This window comes from Panicum virgatum, chromosome 9N, assembly GCF_016808335.1.
Source record: "Panicum virgatum strain AP13 chromosome 9N, P.virgatum_v5, whole genome shotgun sequence".
Taxonomy (NCBI): domain Eukaryota; kingdom Viridiplantae; phylum Streptophyta; class Magnoliopsida; order Poales; family Poaceae; genus Panicum; species Panicum virgatum.
In genome coordinates, this window is record NC_053153.1 from 51329081 (window position 1) to 51354168 (window position 25088).

Consider the following 25088-nt stretch of genomic DNA (forward strand, 5'->3'; position numbering starts at 1 on the left):
TATTCATTGGTACTTAACAACACATCCATCATGTGCTTCTCCACGTTCGGCAGTTCAGGTCAATACTAAGATACTCATGATAACAATGGCAAAAGGCTAATGTTGGGAATGGGAGGCTCTAGGAAGGTCATAGAGCTGAACGCACTTCTTCTCTGACCACCTCGTGCCAAAGCGGATAGGATGCTAATGGCGGACGCCCGAAATGATGCTAATGGGCGACGCCGAAAAGAGATTTCGAGCCAATTTGGTTAATCCTCTTGTCCATGTCAATCCTCCTGTCGCTCGATGCCTTTGGGGTTTGCTGATTTGGGGGCTGGGGATTCAATTTCGCGAGTTGGGGAAGGTGCTCCGTGGATGAGGCCTTGGTTTTCCCACGGAACAAAGGGATGAGAGTTTGAGAGTTTTTTTTGAGTGCCTCTCGTCTGGGTACAGCTGTATTATCTGTTCATACACACACGCCCACTCCATACATGCCCACTCGTGTACAAACAGCCCTACAACTACACACAGATCTAACATCGCGTCCTTCTTGAGATCACCATAATCCTCCGACTCCGTAGGCGACGGGCGTGTCGCTTCTCTTTGTGGCTCCAAGCGCGAGAGGCAAATACCTGAAATTATTTAGAGAACTTCTTTTCTCGGTGGGAAAACTCCGCCCGAGCCGACGGTCGAACGCGGGGCGGTGGGCGCTGCAGCCAGCCGCTCCACCAACCGAGCTACCGCTCCTTCCCGAGAGTTGAGGCCGGCTGGCCGGGGGGATCGATTTGTGGACTGATGGGTTTTTTGGCTGGCTTGGTAGGAGGATTTAAGCCCAACGTTATATGTGTATAGATTTGAAGTATATTTGATTTTTTTTAAAAAAATATTGGGCGTTCCCAGGAATACATCAGCATCACGCTAAACTAGACAAAGTATACATCCCAAATGTTTATACGTTTCCTTCAAAAAAAAGAAGTGTTTATATGTATTCCCGGTTACGTTGTGGAATGCAGCGACCACATACAGCTTTGAGAATGCAACAACGCGTTTTTTTTCAAAAAAAAGAATGCAACAACGCTTCGCTTGTACCTCGATGGCTCGATCCTTCTGCTTCATTGGCGATGAGCTTGAGATGGCGGGGAAGATAAAACTCTACCTTTTACCATCTGTGTCCCAAACACAACGAAGTTTTCTCAAAGCTGGAGTTAGCAAAGCAACAAAGTAAAACAGATTTTTCTACAAATCCTCTGAAAACTTGTGTAACTAAAAACAATCTATTTTTGAAGATCTAAACAACCACAATCAATCGCTTCTGAATGACAATGACAACTGAATTGAACTCATTTCCAAAATACTCAAAGATTTCTTCTACCCCATCTTACTACACTGCACAACCAAACCTTACAAACTTGAGTACAACATCTAAATTAAACAGAGCTGCTCGAATCTGGAAACGGACTTGGAAGTGTGAAATGGAGGGAAATGCAGAGGAGATTTCAATGGCTAACAGTTCCTCACAAGAATGTTACAGGTGCATAGAGCATTTGCGGAGAGAAGACGTATCATGAAGGGTAAATGTTCTGGTAGCGACTCTCTATCTCATACACCACTCTGAACAACACGGTAACACCAAACTACACAAGCTGAGATAGCCCGTTCAAGAAAATTCATTATCTCAGGACCTCATGAATGATTCTTCACATTATGGTGCAACGACTTCTCTCTTCAGCCTGAGGTGCACCATTCTGCTGATACCTGCTTGGGTCTGAAGGGTTGTAGGTGAATTGGCTCGTGTCAAGACCGTACTGCATTAGGAACAAATACAATGATCGTGAGAATTGACTAAGAATGGCACATATTGACCAATGATACTGAAAACGATCCAACAAGCAATGTACCTTCTCTCGCATCCTTTGGCTCCATGCATCGTTTCTGCTTGCGCGTTGATCAAGTGTTGGGACAGGAACACCAGTGGCAGGAACATTTTGTGCATGAATCAATGGCTGCCGCATGGTTGGGCTTCGGCCAATTGCAATGATTTCATCATCACTGTCATACTCAGCAGGTTTGTTCATAGCCCTGACAGTCAGAGCTAACAGGAAAAGCACGGCCTGTTGCATATCAGTCAGCATCAGTTTTAGTTACTGTGGCTACATATACAACCCGTACTTGAAAAACTTATATAAAAAACAAAGAAAAGATAAGGCAAACAAAACGTCAGATTTTAAAATTGGCTGCAGTTTGTAAATAATCAGCTGGTTACAACAAACACAATGGCAGAACAGATCAGCATTGGACAAACATCTAAGCATCTTAAATTCTTAACACAGAAAGAATCCTACTTTATTACAAGATTGAGCAAAACATATAGATTGGGATGATTAGAAATTGGAAAGGGGGGTTCAGAGGTGGAAAGCATTTACATGAATATTAGGACGATAACCTATGGATTCAAAGTTCAAGAAAAAATACCTAGTAGCAGGGGGGGAAAATAAAGGTAACACAAGCATCTTTCAATTTACTTAAGATCAAAAGCTGCAGATAACTCTCATCACCCACCTCAAAAACAACAACGCCGAGAGCAACCCATCTTGCAATCTCCCAGTTATCCTTCAGAAAGTCATACATAACATCGAAGTTACGTGTCTTGTCCTTTGGTATTACCTGTAAAAGAAGTTTATAGATAATGATCAAATAGTTACGTTGTATTAGTATAGTTCCCAAACTAACACCCAATCAAAATACTCACATCTATCCAGCTATGGTCAAAGAAGATGAACGCGGCAGCTCCAGCCTCAGCAAGGATCAACAATAAGACCAAGAAAGCATACTTTTTAGAAGTCAAAGGAAGCAAGCATATTGAAGTATTGATTCCTATGACCCTATCAGTATAAATGGGCAGGTTACTGTTTTGGATGAAACATCATGGGCTGCAGAACTAATTAAAAACTTAATACCTACTGCTGCTGCAGTTTAATAAGATTGGTGTTCAGAGTAGTACAGAAATAAATTCTGTCGGTTTAGCAAGTTCAGTGACTAATAGCTCGTGGAATTTGACACTGAACATAATTTCAAGTGCTTTTTAGTATCCTGTGCATAGCAAATGGCATCTTCTTTAAAAGGAGAAAAGAGTTATGCCTAAGAGGCACACTAAAGAGGATACGAAACACAAGCAGCAGGTGTTTCTTGTCCCTGCACCGATGCAGCCAAACAGAGACACGAGGAAGACGATAGCACCAACACCGATGAACAAATAAATAAACCTGCAGGGAACAGAGACGATTCCATGTCAAACACGCTCGTCCTGGCAGTAAAAATAAACAAAGAACAAACCCATGACTGCCAGGCTAGCTAAAGAGTCAACGGAACGGTGGGAAGGACTCTAATCCAGACAGAATTACCCCCCTGCCTCTCGGGTTCGTCAATCTAAAGGCATGCGATAAATACTTCATGAAACTGCAGTTTATAACTGCGAATTCTGGCCATCATGGCTTGCAGCTTTTCACATTCGGGTCTCAGGCCATCCATGAAACAGAAAATCAGAGTAACCCTTGTCTCATTTGCCGCCCCTACTCAACAAACCTTAAAATTCTTTTCGATTGTAATTCCTAAATCATGATCGCTAGGGTAGTCACAGGGACGAAAGGAAAGGAACAGTAACATCGATTTATCAGACACATCAAAGACAGAAAAAGAAAATTGGTTCACGCGCGTGCAACCATCTTACCATGCTTTTGGTAGATGGTCGAGGAAGCTGTCACCTAGCGCGACGGCCCCGAGCAACGGCCGGCCGAGGACGAGCACGTGCGCCGGCGAGCCCCCGCCGCCGGATATCTTCATCCACTCGACGAGAAGGTAGATCCCGTACCCGACCATGGCGAGGCCGGCGACGGTGAGGAAGAAGTTGAGCAGCCTGAGCAGGCACTCGAAGAATCCCCGGCACGCCGCCATCTCCCCGCCTCCTCCCGGGCCTCCCCCTTCCTCCGCCCCCGATCGACCAATCGATCGCCCAATACCAATCTATCCACCAGTCAAAAAAAAAAAGCTCCGATTCTCAGGGGAGCGCCAACGAGTCCAGCCGAATTCTCGCGCGGCGGGTGAGGAGGGAGGGAGGAAGGAAAGAAGCGGACAAGAGGAGGGTGGTGACTACCTGGCGATGCTTCGGGTGCAGTTCTTCTCCTTCTTCTCCCGTTTCTAATTCCTTTTCGTTTTTTGCGCGTGAATAAAATTATTTCGGGAAAAGCAGGCGACGGAGCGGAGTGGCCATGGGACCCACCAAGTGGCGCGAGGGGGACCGTCAGCGGCTGCGATCGACGGCCCGGATCGATCGGGCCTGCTGAACTTGGAGTTCCGGCGCGGATTTTAGTTTATTTTTTTATCCCATCGGCGGCCGTGCTGACGCTGTACGCGGGGACGGGTCCTACCCGCCATTATCCCCGTGCTCAGAGGATATGCGCTGGCGGTCGGGGGCGACGAGAAAGGTCGGAACTGCCCCCACAGGGTTTGTTCCGTTGAGCCAGTCGGTCAGCCTGTATGCGTGGGCAGGGTCGGGATATGGCTAAACAAATTGGGGAAGGAATGGCATGTTTGGAGGGGCTGATTAGTGTTTGATTAGGAAGGTCTTGGTTTGACGCGGGCACGGCGACGGCTTGGTTTGGCCTGGTGCAGCTTTGTTTGGCTCTGCCTGGAGCTCGATCGGATAGATTGAAGACGCTGGAAGGAATCTGGCTTCCGCAGTACAGTTTAATTTCGAGTCCTGTTCTGCTTCTCTGCAATTTTTTTATATTCATATATGGATAGGATTACAGAAACGCACAGCTTCACGCGAACTCGGGGCGAAACATTTCAGGATAAGCTTTGTTTGTGGGAAGAAAGAAAGAAAGCAGCCATGCCGCGCACGTACGTGATGAAGCATGAACTCTCTTTTTTTTCGACCAAAGGCATTATGCCCCACTTTATTAGAAAGCGTAATGAGCATATTACATCTGGCCGGAGGCTGATCATCTATATCAGCAGCGTTTCAGGGGGCCTCATAAGACCCAGCACAGAGTCGTTAACCGAAGACAACTCTCGACCGCAACAGAATTACAGTTTTTCAGGGCACCCTCCCCTGCTAAAGGGCTACATCACTTAGCAACTACCCGCTGTTTGGTTACAAAAGGCAGAGCAGAACCGCGAGTCGGCCGATCGCGGAGCAGGATCATGCGTCCAGGGCACATGATTGCTGAATCTCCCTCGTCATTCCTTCCACCTTTAGCAAGCCCCCCTCCGACAGCAGTCTCTTCCAGTTTGACAAACACGCCACCAGTTTGTGTATCAGGATCACGGGAGCTGGAATCACCTTGTCATCAAAGACCAACTCGTTTCTTGTTTTCCACAGCGTCCATAGCGCACCTGCACACAAGAAGAACATATTGGATTTCCCCCACCTACTGTTGTTAGTTAAAAGGTTAAAAAATAACTCGTCTCTAGATGTGGGTACACAGCTCAACTTGAGCGAGTCTTTCAGGAAGATCCATAAGAACATCGCCGTCGGGCAACCAAACAAGATATGATCTGTAGTTTCTCTCTCTCCACACATTTTGCAGTTCACCTCGCCCGCCCAACTCCTCTGTTTCAGTTGCACCGCAGATTGAATTCTATCATGAAAGACCATCCAAAGGAAGATCTGTATCTTCAGCGGGACGCGACAGTTCCAAATGTCAATCAGGGTAGGTACTTTGACCCCCCGGAAGGTCAGAAATCTGTACAAGGATTGCGTGGTATATTGTTTTTTACTCTCAAATTCCCATCTCATCACATCTGCCCCCTCTACTAGTTGAACAGTTGAGAGTAAGTCTAAGAGACTACTCCAATCTCCTATTTCCTCATCAGACAAGGATCTTCTAAATGGGAGGGACCATACGCCATCAGCATGAGTCTCTTGCACACTCACATCTTTGTTTGAGGAGTAGCTAAAGAGTTTCGGGAATTGAAGCTTCAAAGCACAATTTCCTACCCAAATATTATGCCAGAACCTGGTTTGTGCACCACTTCTCACCTTCATAGCTCTCCCCCATTGGAACCAATCTCTAGTTTCCAAAAGGCCTCTCCAAAATTGGGAACCAGATTTCCTTTTTATTTGGAAGATGCTTTTGTCTCCCAGGTACTTCTTCCTCAGCAGATCGCAGCACACATTACTTGTTCCCTTCTCAAAGTTTATCTATCCATTTCCCAACTAAGCAAGTGTTCATAGCTCTAACATCCGTGAACCCCAGGCCACCAAAATCTTTAGGTCCAGCCAGAGCATCCTATTTGACCATGTGATACTTTCTCTTTTTATTTGTCCCCTGCCAAAAAGAACTTGGATCTGATAGCGTCAATCACTTGATAGTTACCTTCATATAGGATATACACCCCCATTGTGTACATCGGAATGCTCGACAGACATGACTCAATCAACACTGCTTTGCCTCCTGATGATAAGGTGTCTCCTTTCCATAGCTCTAGTCTCCTCTTAATTTTGTCACCTACAAAACTCAATTGTTCCTTGGAGAGTTTGCAATCACTGACAGGCAAGCCTAAATAGGTGATGGGGAAAGATCCCACTTTGCAGCCAAAGATCTCTGCAATCTGTTGTTTCTCGTTGGGCTCTATCCCCACTGCAAAAACCTCACTCTTGTCAAAGTTGATTTTCATTCTAGACATAACCTCAAAGCAGAAGAGAATAAACTTTAGGTTTCTTATGTTTGTGTCAGATTTCTTCAGAAAGATTATCGTGTCATCTGCATACTGAAGGTGGGTCAGTCCCCCCTCTACTAGCTGCTGGATCACCCCTTCCAGGTCTCCGGATCTAGCAGCCGAGGAGAGCATAGCTGACAGAGCATCTCCCACAAAATTAAAGAACAAAGGGGAGAGTGGGTCCCCTTGTCTCAGGCCCTTGTAACTTCTAAAGAAATCCCCTCTTTCGCCATTGATATCAATTGCCACTCTACCCCCTTGAACTGCTTTCATAACCCACCCAATCCAGGTTGGTGAGAAATTTTTGGTTAGCAATACCTCTTCTAAGAAGCCCCAACTAACTCTATCATAAGCTTTTTCAAAATCAAGTTTCAAGATAATCCCTTCCTCCTTCTGAGCTTTCAGGGAATGCAAAGTCTCATGCAGGATCACCACTCCATCTAGGATATTTCTGTTAGGGATAAAAGCAGTTTGGATTTTGCTGATCACTCTGCTAGCGACCTTGGTCAATCTCATGGTCAGAACTTTGGTAATGATCTTGTAAATAAAATTAAGCAGACAGATTGGCCTGAATTGTTTGATGTTATTGGGTAATTTAAGTTTCAGGATTAGAATAATCACACCATAGTTCAGTCTCCACAGATCTAGATGTCCTTCATGCAAATCGTCTAGCATCTCCTTCACAACCTCTCTTAATTGCGGCCAAAACTCCTTAAAGAACTCTACAGACAAGCCATCTAGGCCAGGGGCGGTGCCATTATTCATGTCCTTCACCGCAGCCTCCAGTTCATCCATGGTAAAAGGTCTAGTCAGCTCCTCATTTTCTTCATCAGTTATCTTCTGAGATTCAGACCAGGATCCACTATGCAAGTGAATATTGGCAGTTTTTTCTGGGCCAAAAAATTTCTTGTAGTAATCTGTTATATGTCTTTCAAGATCATCCTTCTCGGTTAGTGTAGTGTCACCCTCTTCCAGGACATGAATGATTGATTTTCTTTTCCTCCCATTGGCGCATTTATGAAAAAAGGATGTGTTTGAATCCCCTTCTACAAGCCATTTTACCCCCCCCCCCTCTTTTTGCCAGTATATCTCTTCTGTTGTAAAGATGTATTGTAGCTCTCTTTCCACAGAATATCTATCTCTCCATTGCTGGGTAGAGAGGCCACTATTGTCAGCCTCAAAGTCCAGTCTTTCCAGTCTCAACAAGAGCTGATGTTTGTGTTTCCTCAAATCCCTCTCAAAGTTAGCACTCCACCCTTTCATAGCTTTCCTCAGTTTGCCAGACACTATATGCCAGTGGTCCAAGCAATTGTTTTTAAATCTCAGAGGCCATTTACTGACAACCCACTGTTTGAAATTCTCATGTGTGAGCCAGACTGGGTCAAATTTGAAGTATTTATTAGGTTTAGGAGTTTCCTCTGTCATGTTAACCACCAAAGGGGTATGGTTAGAGCCCACTCTTGTAGCAGAATACACAGTCACCAGGTTATAGTGGTCCTCCCAGGGGGCAGTAACAAACACTCTATCCAGCACACTTTGGACAGGATCTACTTGTTTGTTAGACCAAGTATATCTGCTACCCCCCCTATGTAATTCCTTGAGAGCAGTCTCATCAATCATGTGTAAGCATCTAGGCCCTCTAGGTATGTTTCGGTGATTAATGACAACCATTATTGTGACTAATGAGTTTGTGCAGCTTAATGAAACATTATTGCTCATTTGGTCATATGTTAAAGAGGCCCCTAAATTCCATTATTCAAAAAGGCGATCTCGGTATTCAACTCAAATATATATCAAGACTAAGAATCTTTCTAGTCCTAAGTGTCGTAAGGTTGAGAAGGACACTTAGGTTAGTATAGGTTTTATAGTTTTGTAGAGGTCGCACTATTAAGAGGGGTTAAGGCTAAGTAACTTGAGCATGGACATGGTCAATCAAAAATGGATGCACACTATGGTCACTCAGGTTCTAAAGAAGTTCAAATAAGTGGTTTTCAACTTATATCTCAAGATTATTTGGATTTCATTCAAGACTCAAATCAGAAAAGGCAAAAATCAGAAAAAGTCTATACACCGGTTTAACCGACGACTCCAATTTTCTATACGTCGGTTAAACGCAGTTAGCAGAGTCTGGACAAGTACATACACCGGTTAAACCGACAATGTGTGAAATTAACATCGGTGCATTAGTCCAGAGAGTTGGTTTTCCCAGGGATTTCAGAAGTTATACTCACCGGTTAAACCGACGATGGATTTGAGTTAACATCGGTGCAGTTGTCCAGAGAGTTGGTTTTTCAGTTGATCAGGGGACAACTACACTCACCGGTTAAACCGATGATACGTCGGTTAATCTGCCCGAGTTGTAACGGCTAGTTTTCCAAATGGGCAATTTGCATTCATCGGTTAAACCGACGATGACAATTGGAGGGCCGTCGGATTAACCGGCGTTGCGTACTTTTCTGGCAGCTTTTCTCCAACGGCTCTATTCGTGTGAGCTGCCTATATATACCCCTCCAATGGGTCATTTTGCTTCTTCTTGACACCAGGCAACATTCATACACTCATACTATTGTTGAGAGCCACCTTGAGCTTCATCTTTCACACACTTGTTCATTCAATCATTCAAGAAGCAAGACTAAGGACTTGAGTAGAGAGAAGCTTGTGAGCATCCGTTCTTGGTGATCAGTTCTTGCTCAAGTGAAGGCCCTAGCTTGTTACTCTTGGTGATTGGCAGCACCTAGGCGATCTTGGTGATTGAAGGTGTTTCTTCCGGAGCTTGCCAAGGATTGTGGGAGCCCGAAGAAGTTTGTACGTGGCTTGAACTCCACCACGCCGGGATGGTGAACGAAGACTCTTAGTGAGCGCCCTCGTCTCGGTGACATGGGAGGTGACAAGACTCTTAGTGAGTGTCACAACGTGGATTAGGGGTGTGTGCCAACACATCGACACCACGGAAAAAAATCCGGTTGTCTCTTGCCCACTCTTTACTTTCAAGCACTTACTTTCATGCAATTATTCATGTGCTTGACCTTAAAGATCATAACTTAGCTCTACCTTGCTTAGTTTCTTTTCTTGTTGTATCTTTTATAGCTTGTGTAGTTTGTTTAGTTAGCCGGTTGGTGAATTGAGCCTTACTAGCATTGCATAGATTAAAGTTGCTTTAACTTATTTTAGAAATTTGAAAAAGGCCCAATTCACCCCCCCCCCCCTCTTGGTCCATCGATCCTTATAATTTGTATCAGAGCCTCGTTGCTCATTTGGATCATTAGGCTTCACCACCTAGAGCTATGGCCAAGATGGGTGGTTCGCCGCCTCACTTCGAGGGCAAGAACTTTGCTTATTGGAATGTTCGCATGGCCGCATATCTTGATGCGATTGCCCCCGAAGTGTGGTTAGCAACTAAGACCGGGTTCACCGGAAATCCCACTCCCGAACAATTAAAGTGGAATGCAAAGGCTAGAAATGCAATTTTCGAAGCCATTAGTGAGGAAGTCTTTGCTAAAGTAAATGGCATGGACTTAGCAAGTGATATTTGGAAAGAGCTAATTGAAATTCATGAAGGCTCCACAAAAGTTCGTGAACAAAAATATCACTTGTTTAGAGCTAAGTATGATTCTTTTAAAATGCTAGCTCATGAAAATTGCAATGATATGTATTCTCGCTTGAATGTCATTGTCAAGGATATTAATGCTCTTGAAGTATCCAAAATTGACAGTGGCTCCATCAACCGCAAGATTCTTATGCTCCTTCCGAAGCCCAAATACAACATCATCAATGCTATGCTTCAAAAAGAGAATCTTGATACGATGGAAGTGGGAGAGCTTGTGGGCGAAATTCGCGCTCTTGAAATGGGTATCCTTGGTATGTCCGAAGAGCCAACCACAAGCAAAACAATCGCTCTCAAAACCAAGGCCAACAAGCACCGCAAGCTCAAGATGATCAAGCAAGAATCGAGCTCAAGCAATGAAGAAGAAGATCATCATGAAAGCTCATCCGATGATGAAGAAGATGGAGAACTTGCTCTCATGATGAGAAAGTTCACACGCTTGAGCGACAAGATAAACAAGAAGGGTTACAACTTTGACCCCAAAAGAAAAATGTTCCGGCCAAGGAAAGATGTCAAGAACAAAACATGCTACAATTGTGGAGAAAAAGGTTACATCTCTCCCGATTGCCCCAAGCCGGACAAGAGAAAGAAGGACAACAAGAGCAAGCATCGCCATGATTCAAGCGATGATGTTGAAGATGAAAAGAAGAACAAGAACAAGAAACTTGGGAAGAAGAAGAGCCATGACAAGAAGACCAAGCTCTTCCCAAATAAGAAAGGCCACACCAAGAGAAGCTTCTTGGTGGAAAAACAAGAATGGGTGACCGATGTCTCATCAAGTGAAGATTCAAGTGATGAAGAAGATATCGTCACCATTGCTCTCACCAATGAAGAACCATCGCTACCACCACCTCCCATGTGCCTCATGGCCAAAGGTAACTCTAAGGTATGTGAGAGTGAAGATGATAGTGATGATGAGCTTGACCCTTATGAGTTTACTAACCTCATTAATGAGTACACATCCGTTATCAAGAGGATAAAAGGAAAAGTCAAGATTCTTGAGAGCACTCCTGCCAAGTTAGAGCTTGCCCACTCCGATTTGCTTGGCAAGTACAATGACTTGCTCAAAAAGCACAATGAGTCACTTGTACTTACTAAGCAAGTTGAAGAGAGCCAAAAAAACTTAAACAAGAGCCTAGGGAGTTGGCTCACAAATATCAAGAACTTGAATTTGCCTATGAAGCAATTGGCCCAAGTCTTGAGAACTTTGTCAATGAAACTATTGAAAAGGTCAATGCTTCTACTTCATGTGATGACCTACTCATTGATGCAAGTACTACTAATATTGTGCCCGAGCTTGCTCCTTCAAGGGAAAAGGAATTGATGGATCAAGTGGCAAGCCTCAAGAGTAGTGTGGAGAACCTCTCAAGAGGAGAATACATCCACAAGGAAATTCTCTTCAACAATAATCATGACTATGGTGAAAGGCCCTTGTTTGGTTTTGGTAATTGAGTGACAACTTAGGTGGACTAATAAGTGTTTATGTTGAGATACACAGGAGATTAGTCCACACAAAGACACTAGTATGAGCAACATGTGCCATGGAGGATAAATGGCTAAGGGTTGATGCTATGCTCATATAGTGTGATCGAGGAGCTCATTGCATATGAGATATGACATGGAGTTATGTGACCAAAATGAAGAAGATTAAGACAAGGCTTGGCTTGATGGACCGGTTGCAATGGAGAAGGGCAAGTCAAGCCTTTGAAGCGAGGGACCGCGAGGCGGTGAAGCTTGGGCAAGATTTGGCGCCGATGGACCGAGGCAACGGTGAAGAGCGAGTAAGGTCAAGATCGATGAACCAAAGAGGTCATGTGATAATATGGAGTGGATCATATCATTCAAGAAAGATCAAGCCAAGTGTTGACTCATGATGATGATCAAAAGGCTTGATGGAGTTTGGTGCTTGTGTGGCATCAATATTTGGGAAGATGAAATAGAATGCGCAAGGCAAAGGTATGACTTGTAGGGCATTTCATTTCACCGGTCAAAGGTTGTGTAGAGAAGTGCATGACCGGATTTAGGATAGATGGCCGTACTATCAAGAGGGGCAAACTTGTTTGCATATCCGTCAGCTAGTGCCACTTGAGCGATCTAACATTGCGATGTTGCTAGGATCGAGTGGGGTGGTGAGATCAAGTGAAAATCCTTTGAAAACATTTGTGAAATTCTAACACACATGCACATGGTGTTGTTCACGTGGTGTTGTTGGCACATTTGCAAAGGAGAAAGAGTTGGAGTTGATGTTTATCAACTTGGGGAAGCAAGAAAGGCTTTTCGGTGTTCTTCGGAGATTAGGTTGGATCTTGGAGTGAAATACTGCTTTGATCCATTGTGTTTTGGATCAAATATTCAGTTGGGTTGTGTAGCCCTCTGAATAATCTTTCCATAGAGTCCAAGATCACCAAATTTGGACATCGGAGCTAAGAGTTATGGCCGTTTTACCGAGGTACATTTCTGCTGGAAATAGACCTGCGGACGGTCCGCTCCTGGGGGGCGGACGGTCCGCCGTTATCTCGGATGAGCTCGTGCATAACCGTTTTTGGCTCTGTTGGTGGTCCAAAATGAACTGCGGACCGTCCGGTCCATGGGGGCGGACGGTCCGCCTTTAAAAGCTGAAACGGGCGCAGAAACTTGGTACTTCTGTCTTGGGTGTCCAAATTGTACTGCGGACGGTCCGGCACTTGGGGGCGGACGGTCCGCCTCCTACTGAAAATTCTGTGTGGAGAACCTCTCAAGAGGAGAATACATCCACAAGGAAATTCTCTTCAACAATGCTCGTGACTATGGCAAGAGAGGTCTTGGTTCATTTCCGGAGCCAAATCAAGGCACTACTCCTTCTCCGGAGATCAAGACTAGCTTCATCAAGGAAGTTGGTTCATATTGCCAACATTGCCAAATCACCGGGCACCACAATAGGGAGTGCACCTTACCATCACGTCCTCTTCCCACTTTACCAAAAAATTACTCATCAATGTTTCAAAATAACCATTTTCTTATGAGTAAAGTGAAGGGCAAGGTGAAGGCCAAATTCATTGGCAAAATCACTAAGGAGTCAAAGAAGAAGCTCCCCAAGCAACTTTGGGTCCCAAAAGCTCTTGTCACACATGTGCAAGGTCCAAAGCTTGTTTGGGTTCCAAAAACTCAAAAGTGAAATTCTCATGTGTAGGTGAACTACAAAGCCGGTGGAAAACATTGGGTACTTGATAGCGGTTGCTCTCAACACATGACCGGCAAAGATAGCATGTTCACCTCTCTTGAAGACCCCGGCGATCATGAACATGTCACCTATGGTGATAACTCAAGGGGGAAAGTCTTAGGTTTGGGTAGAATTGCAATTTCTAAAGATTTATCTATTTCTAATGTCTTGTTTGTAGAAGCACTTAGTTTTAATCTTATTTCTATTGCTCAATTATGTGATCTTGGACTAACGTGTACCTTTGACAAGAATGGTGTTGTAGTAACTCTTGAAGAAGACAAGTCATTGGTATTCACGGAGTTTAGGCATGGCAACATTTATTTGGTGGATTTCTCTTCAAAGCAAACAAGCTCCATGACATGCCTCTTCACCAAGTCATCTCTTGGGTGGCTTTGGCATAGAAGAATTGCTCATATTGTCATGAGCAACCTCAAGAAAGCCCACAAGAGAGGGATGATCACCGGCTTGAAGGACGTCACATTTGACAAGAACAAATTATGTAAAGCATGTCAAGCCGGAAAGCAAGTTGCAACATATCATCCCATCAAAACGATGTTGTCTACCTCCAAGCCGCTCGAGCTACTACACATGGATCTCTTTGGTCCAACTACATACAAGAGCATTGGTGGTAACCTCTATTGCCTAGTAATAGTTGATTTTTCACGTTATACTTGGGTCATGTTTCTAGGCGATAAGGGTTAAACTCCGGAAGTCTTCAAGACATTTGCAAGAAGAGCTCAAAGGGAGTACAACTCCCCAATTGTGAAGATCTAGAGTGACAACGGCACCGAGTTCAAGAATATAAAGATTGAAGAATGGTGCGATGAAGAAGACATCAAGCATGAGTTCTCCGCCACCTACACGCCTCAACAAAATGGTGTGGTGGAAAGAAAGAACAAGACACTAATCACTCTAGCAAGAGCAATGTTGGATGATTATGGCACGTCCGAGAAGTTTTGGGCGGAAGCAATCAATACGGCTTGCCATGCATCCAACCGAGTGTATCCCCACCGACTCCTCAAGAAAACGCCATATGAGCACATCACCGGGAAGAAACCAAATATATCCTACTCTCGAGTCTTTGGTTGCAAATGCTTCATTTATAAGAAGAAAAGGCTCGGTATGTTTGAGAGTAGATGTGATGAAGGATTCTTTCTTGGTTATGCATCAAACTCCAAAGCATATAGAGTATTCAATCAAACCTCCGGGTTAGTTGAAGAAACATGTGATGTGGAGTTTGATGAATCTAATGGCTCCTAAGATGAGGTTGTTGGCTATGACAATGTAGGTGATGAGGAGATTGATGAAGCTTTGAAGAAGATGTCCATTGGGGATATCAAGCCGGAGGATGTGCATGAAGGCAATGATCAAGGGGGAGGACCTTTCTCGTCTACACCAAGCATCTCCATGGCACCCCAAGTGGATGAAAATCAAGAAAAAGATGATCCACAATCTCAAGAAAATGTGCCAACGTCAACACCCCAAGTCCAAGAACAAGATGAGCAAAATGTTCCACCACAAGCACAAGTCACCCATGATCCACCTCAACAAACACCCACGCATGAATCGCTAGTGAAGCATGGTCGCATCTCCAAGGATCATCCAATTGGTCAAATCATTGGTAGTTCTTCCAAGGGAGTAAGAACTCGCTCTAAGCATGCTTCATTTTGCGAACATTACTCGTTTGTTTCTTGTATTGAACCCACTAGCATAGAGGAAGCGCTTGAGGACTCGGATTGGGTGATGGCCATGCAAGAAGAATTGAACAACTTCACCCGCAATGAAGTTTGGGTCCTCGAAGCTCCTCCGAAAAACAAGAACAACATCGGCACCAAGTGGGTCTTCCGAAACAAACAAGACGAACATGGGGTGGTGATATGCAATAATGCAAGACTTGTGGCAAAAGGGTTTTCTCAAGTCGAAGGTTTCTCAATAAACCAAGGGACTTCTCCTTATCAGCTGCCACCCTCTCAGCACTTGAGATCTGTTGTTGTGATAATTCTATCTCTTCCAACAGTTCCCTTTCCATCAGTTCTTCCTCCTCACCCCAATCTTCTACAATCACCATCTCATCCTCTGGGTTCCAGGAGGTCACAGTGTTTCTAGGGACAACCTGGTTACACATATGACCCAAGTGAGCTCCTCCATGTAGACCTGAATTGGTAGTTTTTCCTCCTGTAGGGTCTTCCCTTGGAGTGACAGAGCTTTTTTTCAGGTCTGGAGGGGTTCCATCTTTCAGCACTTCCTTTGCTAAGTCGTCATATGGGTCTTGAGATTCAGGGTCCTCCTCATCAGTTTCCTCCTCACCATCATCCTTATCCAACAGGTCATTGCTGGTTTTGGGTGGGCCTTTTTGAGAGGTAGACCAATGAATCCTATAGCCTTGTTTGTTAATGTACACCTCAGAGGAGCCATTGATTTGGGAAGGATTTTTACAGGCCACCTTGATCCATACTTCTTTCCATTTCAGAGATTCCATAAAGACCTCTTCTGGGTCACCAACTAAGTAAGCTAACTCTGCCACAAATTGTTCTTTTCTAGCAATCTTAGGGATGCCAACTGCTTTAACCCAGGTCTCTCTCAGCACATCAAAGGATTCAGAGCTCATATTAGTTTCCTCAATCGAGGCCACAATATCATAGCATGTGAACCTGATATTTGCCATCTTCTTGAGTAATTTCATCACTGCCACTGAATTGGTCAGAGGAGAGTCTTTTAACCTGCCAGTTCCACTCAGAGTCTACCAAATACTTCAGCTCAGTATCAATTCTGAATCTGGTCCCTCTCCCCTCAGTCACTGTCACAATACCTCTAATAGTCTTATCCTCCTCCACCTGTTCCTCTGGAATATTCATGCTGTAGAATAACTGACCAGGCATTCCAAACCCGTAGAGTTTCATGCCCTTGTTTACTTTTGCATTAGGGCACTTTGGCGCAATGTGCCCAGTTTGCTTGCAGCTGTAACAGAAGGAAGGGTTGGGACATTGGGATTTGTGGTGTCCATTTCGGTGACAATTATAGCATAGCATCCCCTGGTTTTCTGAGGTCCCTTCTTTTCCTGGTCTCCTGAAATCCTCTCTTCTGTTCTGGTCCACGCGGTGTTGTTGGAAGGATTGCGCAAAGGTCTGCTGAGGGAGAACACGACGTTTCTCCTCATGCTCCCTGTTGAGCTTGTGTCTCAAATCTTCTTCTGTCATCTGACGCACTTCCCTTCCCACATCTCCTTCCCCCATCCGCTTCTGCCCTGCATATGATCCTCTACCCAGACCTTCATCTCTAGGCCCCTCCCTAGATTCCCATTGCTCTCTGTGCTGGTAGCCAGGATTCTCTCTATTAGCATACCCAAAGCGTTGACGAGTATCTCTACCTTCACGGAAATCTCTACCCACAACTCTACCATCACGATTGTCCCTGGTTTCGCGCGTACCTTGGGGATGGCGATCCATGGGAGACGATCTCAGAACTTGAACGAAGGATCTTGAATCCGTGGTCGGATGAACCACCTTCTTCAGGAATTTGGCGTTGCTTCCAAATCAACGTACCTCCTCTGGCCTCGCTGGGAACTTCGCCGCTGTTTTGTCCCAAACCCTAGCCGCCTCCACCCAGAGCCATTGAGATTTTGGGGTGGGGAATTTCTGTGGCGGTGTGTAGGAGTGGTCGAAGAGGTCCAGTATGTTGGATCCGAACTTGGGCCAGGTCGATGGGCTGGGCGTCTTTCGGCCCACAACTTTAGAGCCTTCTCCAACCTTCGTCCTCACACAACTCTGCTCTAGTTGGTTCTAAATTTCGTCGTCAGATGTAGAATGCAGGGTGGGAAATTGGATTGCCCTCAGAATCTGTTCCTCATCTCTACGGACCGAGTCATGGAATCGTTCCTCCTTCTCAGGAGGTTCACCACCACCATTATGCTCTCTCCCCCAAACCAGCTAAATTGGGGTGTTGTGCAGATTCAGAGAATTCCCTCCCAAACTCACCGGCAGGAGCTCCAAATGTTTCAAACGTCTATCTCTGGTGATCACATCAGGAATCGAATGCTTGGGTAATCCAATTGAAACTGCAACGCTTCTCGATCCCAGTACCACAGCATCTCTGACATTGGGTTGATGCGCCTCCCCAGGAGACTCAGGGGACCGGCGCCTCCTCGGCCCAGCCCCCTGCACAAGCTCTTCGCGCTTCCCTTGCGGGGCTCGCAGTTGACTCCCCTTCCAAGTAGGTGACGCAGCATCGTCATCCGGGCAAGCGCCTCGCTGCGACCACAACTGTGGGAGCGCCAGCGTTAGTCTGTGCGCGTTCATCTCTACTCCGGTGATTGGCGGCGGCCCGCACCCGCTAGGAAGATCAGCTACCTCTGCGCAAACGCTAAGCAACCGCTACCTCCGAGCAAGCTCTCTTCCGCTCGATTGGGGGACGAGGGGCTCCCCAGATGCGCGGCGAGCGTGGCGGAGCACACTCTCCTAACTTTGGGGGGTCGTCGTGGCCGGAATCCGGCGATCGCCGGAGTTTCACTCTCTAGGGCTCTCTCTCCCTCTCCCTCAAAAAAACATCGCTACGTGAAGCTTCTCAGCATGAACTCTGCCACTATGCATCACTTGATTCACCAAAACAGTGATGAAGAAAAAATGTAATGTCATGTTAGTAAGAAAAAAAATATAATGCCATGTTAGTATGTCTAGCGGATCACTTCATTTTGCACTGCAGCTTTGCAAGAAGTGTTTGGCTCAAGATGGCAGGCTGGACTCAAAACCTGATACAGTAGCCAGCTGATGGGTTGCAAATGATGGATTGGTGGCAGAGAGAACTTGCACTTCTGCTAAAGAAGGCAAGAAGACTGAAAGCAGCGATAATGATCTATGGTGCCAGAACATTTGGAAGGAAAAAAACAGACGGATCTTTGAGCAAAGGCAGCTCTCGCCGATGGAAGTTCTCCACAAGATTAAAGTTGAAGTAATAACCACAACAAAGCAGCTTCGCTTGAAGACTGAGTTATCTTTTAAATAAAGTTTAGTCTACTTCAGTTTGTTTCCGAATTTGAGTACCCTCTTGTTTATATAATATCAAATCTGTAAAATTTTGAACTTGCTTCGCTTAAATGATATATAGCAGTGTTCTTGTAAACTTTAAAAAAAATTTGTTAGTATGTCAACAACCAGGAGGCGATGGTGCCCTTTGAAAACTACTGATAATTTGATATTATCACCGGATTTAACAAACGCACATGCATGCGAATCTACGGTTCAGCTAGGATGTATACAGTATTCCTAGCTTGTCTTTTATTCTACTTCACCGACGATCTCGGAAAGCATAAGCTGCTCCGCGCTATTATTCTCCCAAGCACTTACGTGGTACGCCGCTGCTCTCTCTTGTTCTACATGCCCGGAGTGGGAAAAAAAGAGCCCAATCTGCCACGAGACTCGGGGCTAGCAAAACCATACAATAGATGATTTCATTCAATGACACGGCTGAAGCCTCCAACCCAAAAAGAAAAATTCCATAAAAATTAGAGGGAGGAAGCAGGGAGAGGAAGAGAAAAAAAAATAGATGAGGAGAAAACGGAAGGATGGGAAGAAGGAGAACGGAAATGGGCACTCTACTTTCAATTCTTGGATCCGCCCCTTCTTGAGATGATTTAACGAACAACGTGTCGCTGTGTTTGCTTGGTTGTGGCTGATGGCTGGTGCTGATTTGTTATGAGAGAATAGTACTGCTGACTGGCTGGTAGCTGGTGGTTAGTGCTGATTAAGTATAAGAGAACAGTACTGTTGGCTGGTTGGCAGACAAGCCAAGCGAACACAGCGTTGTCTAGGGTGTTGTCTTTTTAAAAATATAGTAACATCAATATAATCTCTTAGTTTGTGGAATGAAAAAGGGGACTATTGTGAGTAGTATGATAACATCAACCCGTACAGTGATGAGAAAACAATTTTATAGTTTTAAATTTAGTTTCCAAACGACCATCCTATTCTGTCTCCTTCACATCGTTAGAAAATCTATACTGTATAATTAATGCACGTTTAGCATCTACATTGCATACTCTTGTCCCAAAATACAACATCCACATCAACGCATCCTCCTGCAAAAACTTTCATGTGGGCCGGGTCCGCTGCCTGCCACGCTGACAGTCTCCAAAGTAATCATGAGGGTAAGTATATTTGTAATGTCAATGATTACTGTAGCAATTGATGGTCAAATTATGGACTAATTAGGCTTTAATAGATTCATCTCGTGATTAAGTTACTGACTTATGAAATTAATTTGATAATGAGTCCATGTTTAATACTCCTAATTGGTGTTTAAATATGCGATGTAACAGAACTTATAACTAAAACTGAAAAAACTAAACCTGGTCTAAATTTGGTAAGCTCCCTGGTGCATTTAATTGGACAGTGTCTTACCCTGCAACATTTGATGCAACATAAACCACCCGAGATTCAGCTCCATTTTCTCTGAATGTGCAGGTTCAGATGAATCCAAACAATCCCCTACTATGTTAGCCAGCTAATAGTTGGCGGTCACTAGTACAAAAAGTCTCTTTTGTCCTAGTTACAAACCTCCTTTTATCCTGGTTTTGGAACCGGAACTATGAATTCGGGGCCAAAGACCTAGATCATTAGTCCCGATTCCTACACCCAGATTCAAACTCGAACTCATGACCTTTTGCCACGCGCATAGCTTTCTTACTGCCCCACCTACATAGCTCATGTGACACTAATAGAGATGCATGCTTTCCTTTTAAAACAACCCGTGGAACCCCCTATACTTCCAATTAGCGTTATCAACCGGGACTAATGGTGACTCTTTAGTCTTGGTTGGTGTTACCAACCAGGCTAAAAATTTTAAATCTTAGTCCCGGATTGTAACACCAACCAGAACTAAAGAGGACATTTTAGTCCCTGTTGGAGGTTCCAACCGGTACTAGAAATCCCTTTCGACCCTAGCTACTGGACTCGAGACTAATGCATTCATTAGTCCCGGAACGAACGGCGGCTAGAATCAATGTGCAGGACCAAAGACCCTTTGTGTACCAGTGGGTATGTGTATTATTCATTGTGTGCACTATTTTTTCTTGGAGGAGAACTACGCTTCTTTAATACTAAAAGGATAAAAGTAGAGTCCTACAACGTCAGTGACTCGCCCTCGCACACCAAAACATATTTTAAAAAAAAAGACAAGTGCGTAGTTGTAATTTTCGTAGCACAAATTCAACCAAAAGGAGTGAAACAGGATCTAGCCACTAAAGCTCCACCATCCCACCAAGAGTCCAAGACTCGATGCATATATGAAGGACTCGATAGAGGTCACAATTGTGCAGCCAAATAATTCTCAGAAAATTAAGGTTTTGTATGGATCCAAGTGTTAATAGATGGAAATGCTTGTATTTTAGCACTATCTTTTCTAAACAGGAGTGCTAATAGGGTAACCTAAACTTTAGCTATGATTCAAAAACTTTAGTATATCTAATAAATGCTAATATATGCTAAAAATTAACACTTCACTTTAGCCCATCCAAACAAGCTATAAGATCTGCTATATATTACGATGAATACAAGAGCGTAGGATTGCGTAGAGCCTGATTGCATCGAATTTTCTTTCGAGGAGCATATGATTGTCCCTGTCGAATTTTCTCATCGGATGGCACTAACTGACTACGTCAATGGGCTGTTTTTAGGCTAAAAATTCGGTGAGCTATTGGGTTCGGCTTCTTCGCGGCCTTCTGCGGTTGGTTTGGGCGCCTCTTCTCGGTCTTTCGGGTGCAGTTCGTTTGGGCTTTTGGAACTGGGAATTTCAGGACGCATACAACATCATTTCTAGAAAGAGTCTTATTTACCTCCCTGAACTATGGATCGAGTTTACGTTTCCACCTTGAACTCAAAAATCGGGTATTTTGCCTCCTCGAACTCGCAAAATCAGATATATGACCTCTCTGGATGATTTTTCTTAGTGGTTTTCCTCTTTTTATTTTATGTTTATTTTGAATGAATTTTAAAAAAAATCATATTAAATTACAAAAAAAATTAAAAATTAAAAATTAAATTTTATTAGACTCCACAAGAGTAGATCTATGCATTGAACATATTTTATGATATAATTTAGTAAAAATTATATTTAAATTTTAAATTTATATTTTTTGTAACTAATTCATATTTACATCTTACTTAGTCCAATTATGGTGAACTTTTTATGATGAGATAATAATTATATTCTTAAGTTGCAATAAAAATTTTATGGTCATTGGATCATATATTCTTGACAAACGGAAGAGTCTGGTATAGCTTAGAAATAAATTCCTGAATCTATAACTCAATTATACATGATCTAGTGAGCATAAAATTTTTACTACAGCTCGATCATTTAATTATTAGAGCACCATAGAAGTTTTCCTGGACCACAAAAAATGTAGATATGAATTAATTATAGAAAAATATATATCTAAAATTAAAAATACATTTTTACTTAATTGTATCATATCATATGTTTACTGTATAGACCTACTCATGCGGAGTTCAAAAAAATGATTTTCTATTTTATGATTTACTATAATTTTTTAAAGATTTATCCAAAATATATATATAAGAAAAAGAGGAAAACCACTAAGAAAAACCACCCAGGGAGGTCATATATCTGGTTTCACGAGTTTGAGGAGGCAAAATATCCGGTTTTCGAGTTTAAGGTAGAAACGTAAACTCAACCTATAGTTCAGGGAGGTAAATAGGACTTTTTCATTTCTCCTCACACTTTCACACTTTACTCTCCAATCTCAGCTAGCAGTGCTAGTGCCACGCCAACCCCCCCCCCCCCCACCCACCCACCCACCCAAAAAAAAAAGAAAAAAGCTAGCAGTGCTAGCATAGTAGTAAGGAACACTTCTGCGGTTCTTGCCGGCGAGCTACTGCAAAACTGCATCTGCACGGCTAGCCGACAATCAGAATTTCTTTCGAGCATAGCTGGTGATTCTGAGGATTGTCATCTTGATTCCAAGAAATTCTGGACTTTTACGGGTTATTTTAAGGAGATATATATGAAATGGCGAGAGGGGCTGATCAAGTGAAAAGTGACAAAAGATATATACCCATTTAGCTCAAAGCAATAGTGACGACATCATTTCTTGTGATATCTTGTCAGCTCAAGCGGGAAAAGGTGGCAAATTAGGGAGAAGCAATATTATACCATGATCAGCACATGGTAATTATTGCTGAGCACAGTGCACAACAAAATCACAGAAACTAGCGGATGTCTCGCCCATTTCTATAGTCGAAGTAGCAGGTAATGACATTGAATCCTCCTGGCTATATGATCAATTTCTATTTTAACCATGACGCATTTTTCTGTCACTGCCCTTTTTTTTATATGAATCCTTTTAATTCAAGGAATTCATAGAGGTGCATAGCCACGTGAGGTAACACGCAATTCCAATAATCTGGGGATGATCTTTGTATAAGACACAAGCTAAGTCCACCCCACATTACATTTTAGAACCGAACCAAGACCAGTACTCCCTTTGTTCTAAATTATCGGTCATTTAGATCTGACCAAGTCTATATAGAAAGATAATTTAATTTTCATGATACAGTTAAATATACTATCAAAACACATATTTAATGGTGGAGTGTTAGTTGGAGATGTCGACACTTTTTTCTATAAAATTTGTTCAAAGTTGGATAAGGCCATCTCCAGTGAAAGAAGGAAACAGGTGCATCGTCCTCCGTGGCAACGCAAGTACATTGCTACACATCTGTGGTTATAGGTTGTTTCGTGCATATCTACGTAGGATTTTTAATGATGTAGAGGAGAGAGGGGGAGGAGGGAGAACGAGGTGGTTGCTTCGCGAAACAACCCTCATAGACTAAAATTTTAAGGACTATGAGACCGTTTATTAAACATTGTATGAGTAGTTGTTATCTATACTCGTAATGTTCCTTCTTTTCATTCCATAAATTTAGGGATACATATAGTACTACTACGAGACAAACGAAAACAACAATCTATCGTAGAGGTTGTTTATTCAGTCATATCAAAATTATATTCAATTATTACATGAGATCGTCTATTAGACAGGTCCAACATACTTGCCTCGATGGCAAACTGAACATCTCATGACTTAAGCACACTTACATGCACGAGTACACAAACAAACGAGGCCATGGCCATGCGGACCATTCAACTCGGCTTTTACTACTTCACCTCGTTAACCAAGTACTACTACTAATAGCTTGGTATTATTCGTTCTTAATATTCTATTGATCTGTGCCACAACTGAGACCATTAATATGTAGTATATAATTCCTTGAGAATAAGCAGAGTACTGACTCCTCCTGTTCACCGTGTTGCATGCATGCCGTCCGGCCTGTCAAGGCTCAAGGCGTTGCAGTCGCGGTTGCAGGTGGGCACTGGTAGATAGATCGGCATGGCCGGGTGTACGGTTGGCCTGGACCTGCAGAAGGCGTCCTGCCTGGATTCAGCGGGTCGTAGGCTATATGCCCTCCTGCCAAGGCTCTCCCTGCACGCACGACACACCCAAAGCTCACCCGCGGTTAAATTGTTTGCCGCAAATTCAAAAGATGGCGAAACGATTGGGTTGCGCATGTGGGCCGTGTTGTGACTGTTGTGACCTAGTACCTGCCTCTGCAGGGATGGCGTGCATGGCCGAGACGACGAGCAAGGCCACCAGGAGCACCGTGCAAAGGGGCAGGGCCTTCTGCTGCTGCTTCGCCATCGACGATCGGATGATCTCTTCTCGATCTCCTAGCTAGCTAGCCTGCTGATGATGGATGGTGCGCTAGCTACTGGATGCAGAAGCTAGCCGGGCTCTGTGGGCATTATATAGAGGTGCAGGCCTAGGGTATGGGTGGTAAAATGTTTTAATTTTTAATCTAGATAATCTAAGAGTCGGATCCTAAAAAGATCGGGCTCTAATCCTATATAATTTTAAGCTATAAAATTTAATAACTAAGTTGGATTGTGAAGAGAGCATTAGAACTATAGTCCATTGCCACTCCGCAAGCGCTGCATGCTGCTGCAGCCAGCACTGGAGCTGGAGGGTGATGCCAGGCATAGACCCAAGTCAACGGGTCATGTGCTTCACCTTTCTTCTCAAACCACTGTGACAGCCTCCTAATTTTCCTGGCCAATGGCTCCTGCATGCTGCACTTTACTTGTATATACCAATATTGTTCTGTTCGTTGTTGGTGTCATTCTTATCGCTCCATCCTGGTGGCCCGCCTGACTAACTACAGTGCAATCCACTGCCACTCATAATACAAGTCGCGGTAGAGTTAAACGATGGAAGATGACCAAGATATGCAGACTGGATTTGATAGTTTGATTGCGAGATCTCATGGGTGCGCTGCCAAACATGCAGCACTATGGGAAAGATAGTGTGCTAGTACACCTCAAAAGATCCCGCATGCTTACAAAAATTTTGCTTTATCTTTTTAAATTTCGCGGTAATAAACTTAATTATTTACATTTCACTGTCTTTGGATTTTTCATGATAAGAAAGAAGCATCCCGATCCCATAATGTCATCAACATACTATGCTGTCGTATGAACCTAGAGAACACATTCTGTGCCACCGGCAAGTTAGGTGTG

At 43.8% G+C, this 25088-nt stretch overlaps 1 protein-coding gene and 1 long non-coding RNA gene across 2 annotated transcripts; both read right to left on the bottom strand.

Moving 5' to 3' along the window:
- Positions 1-1292: 1292 nt before the first annotated feature.
- On the bottom strand, positions 1293-4260 carry LOC120688114 (tobamovirus multiplication protein 2A-like). The gene is made up of 7 exons (XM_039970284.1): positions 4130-4260; positions 3707-3999; positions 3143-3242; positions 2729-2809; positions 2539-2643; positions 1878-2090; positions 1293-1784 (listed from the first exon to the last, which is right to left on the bottom strand). The coding sequence occupies exons 2-7, from the start codon at positions 3928-3930 to the stop codon at positions 1677-1679; spliced, it is 831 nt and encodes a 276-aa protein (XP_039826218.1). The 5' UTR covers positions 3931-3999; positions 4130-4260; the 3' UTR covers positions 1293-1676.
- Positions 4261-23471: 19211 nt separating this feature from the next.
- On the bottom strand, positions 23472-24310 carry LOC120688115. The gene is made up of 2 exons (XR_005680976.1): positions 24117-24310; positions 23472-23997 (listed from the first exon to the last, which is right to left on the bottom strand). It is a non-coding gene; the product is annotated as an uncharacterized LOC120688115 (long non-coding RNA).
- Positions 24311-25088: the final 778 nt, after the last annotated feature.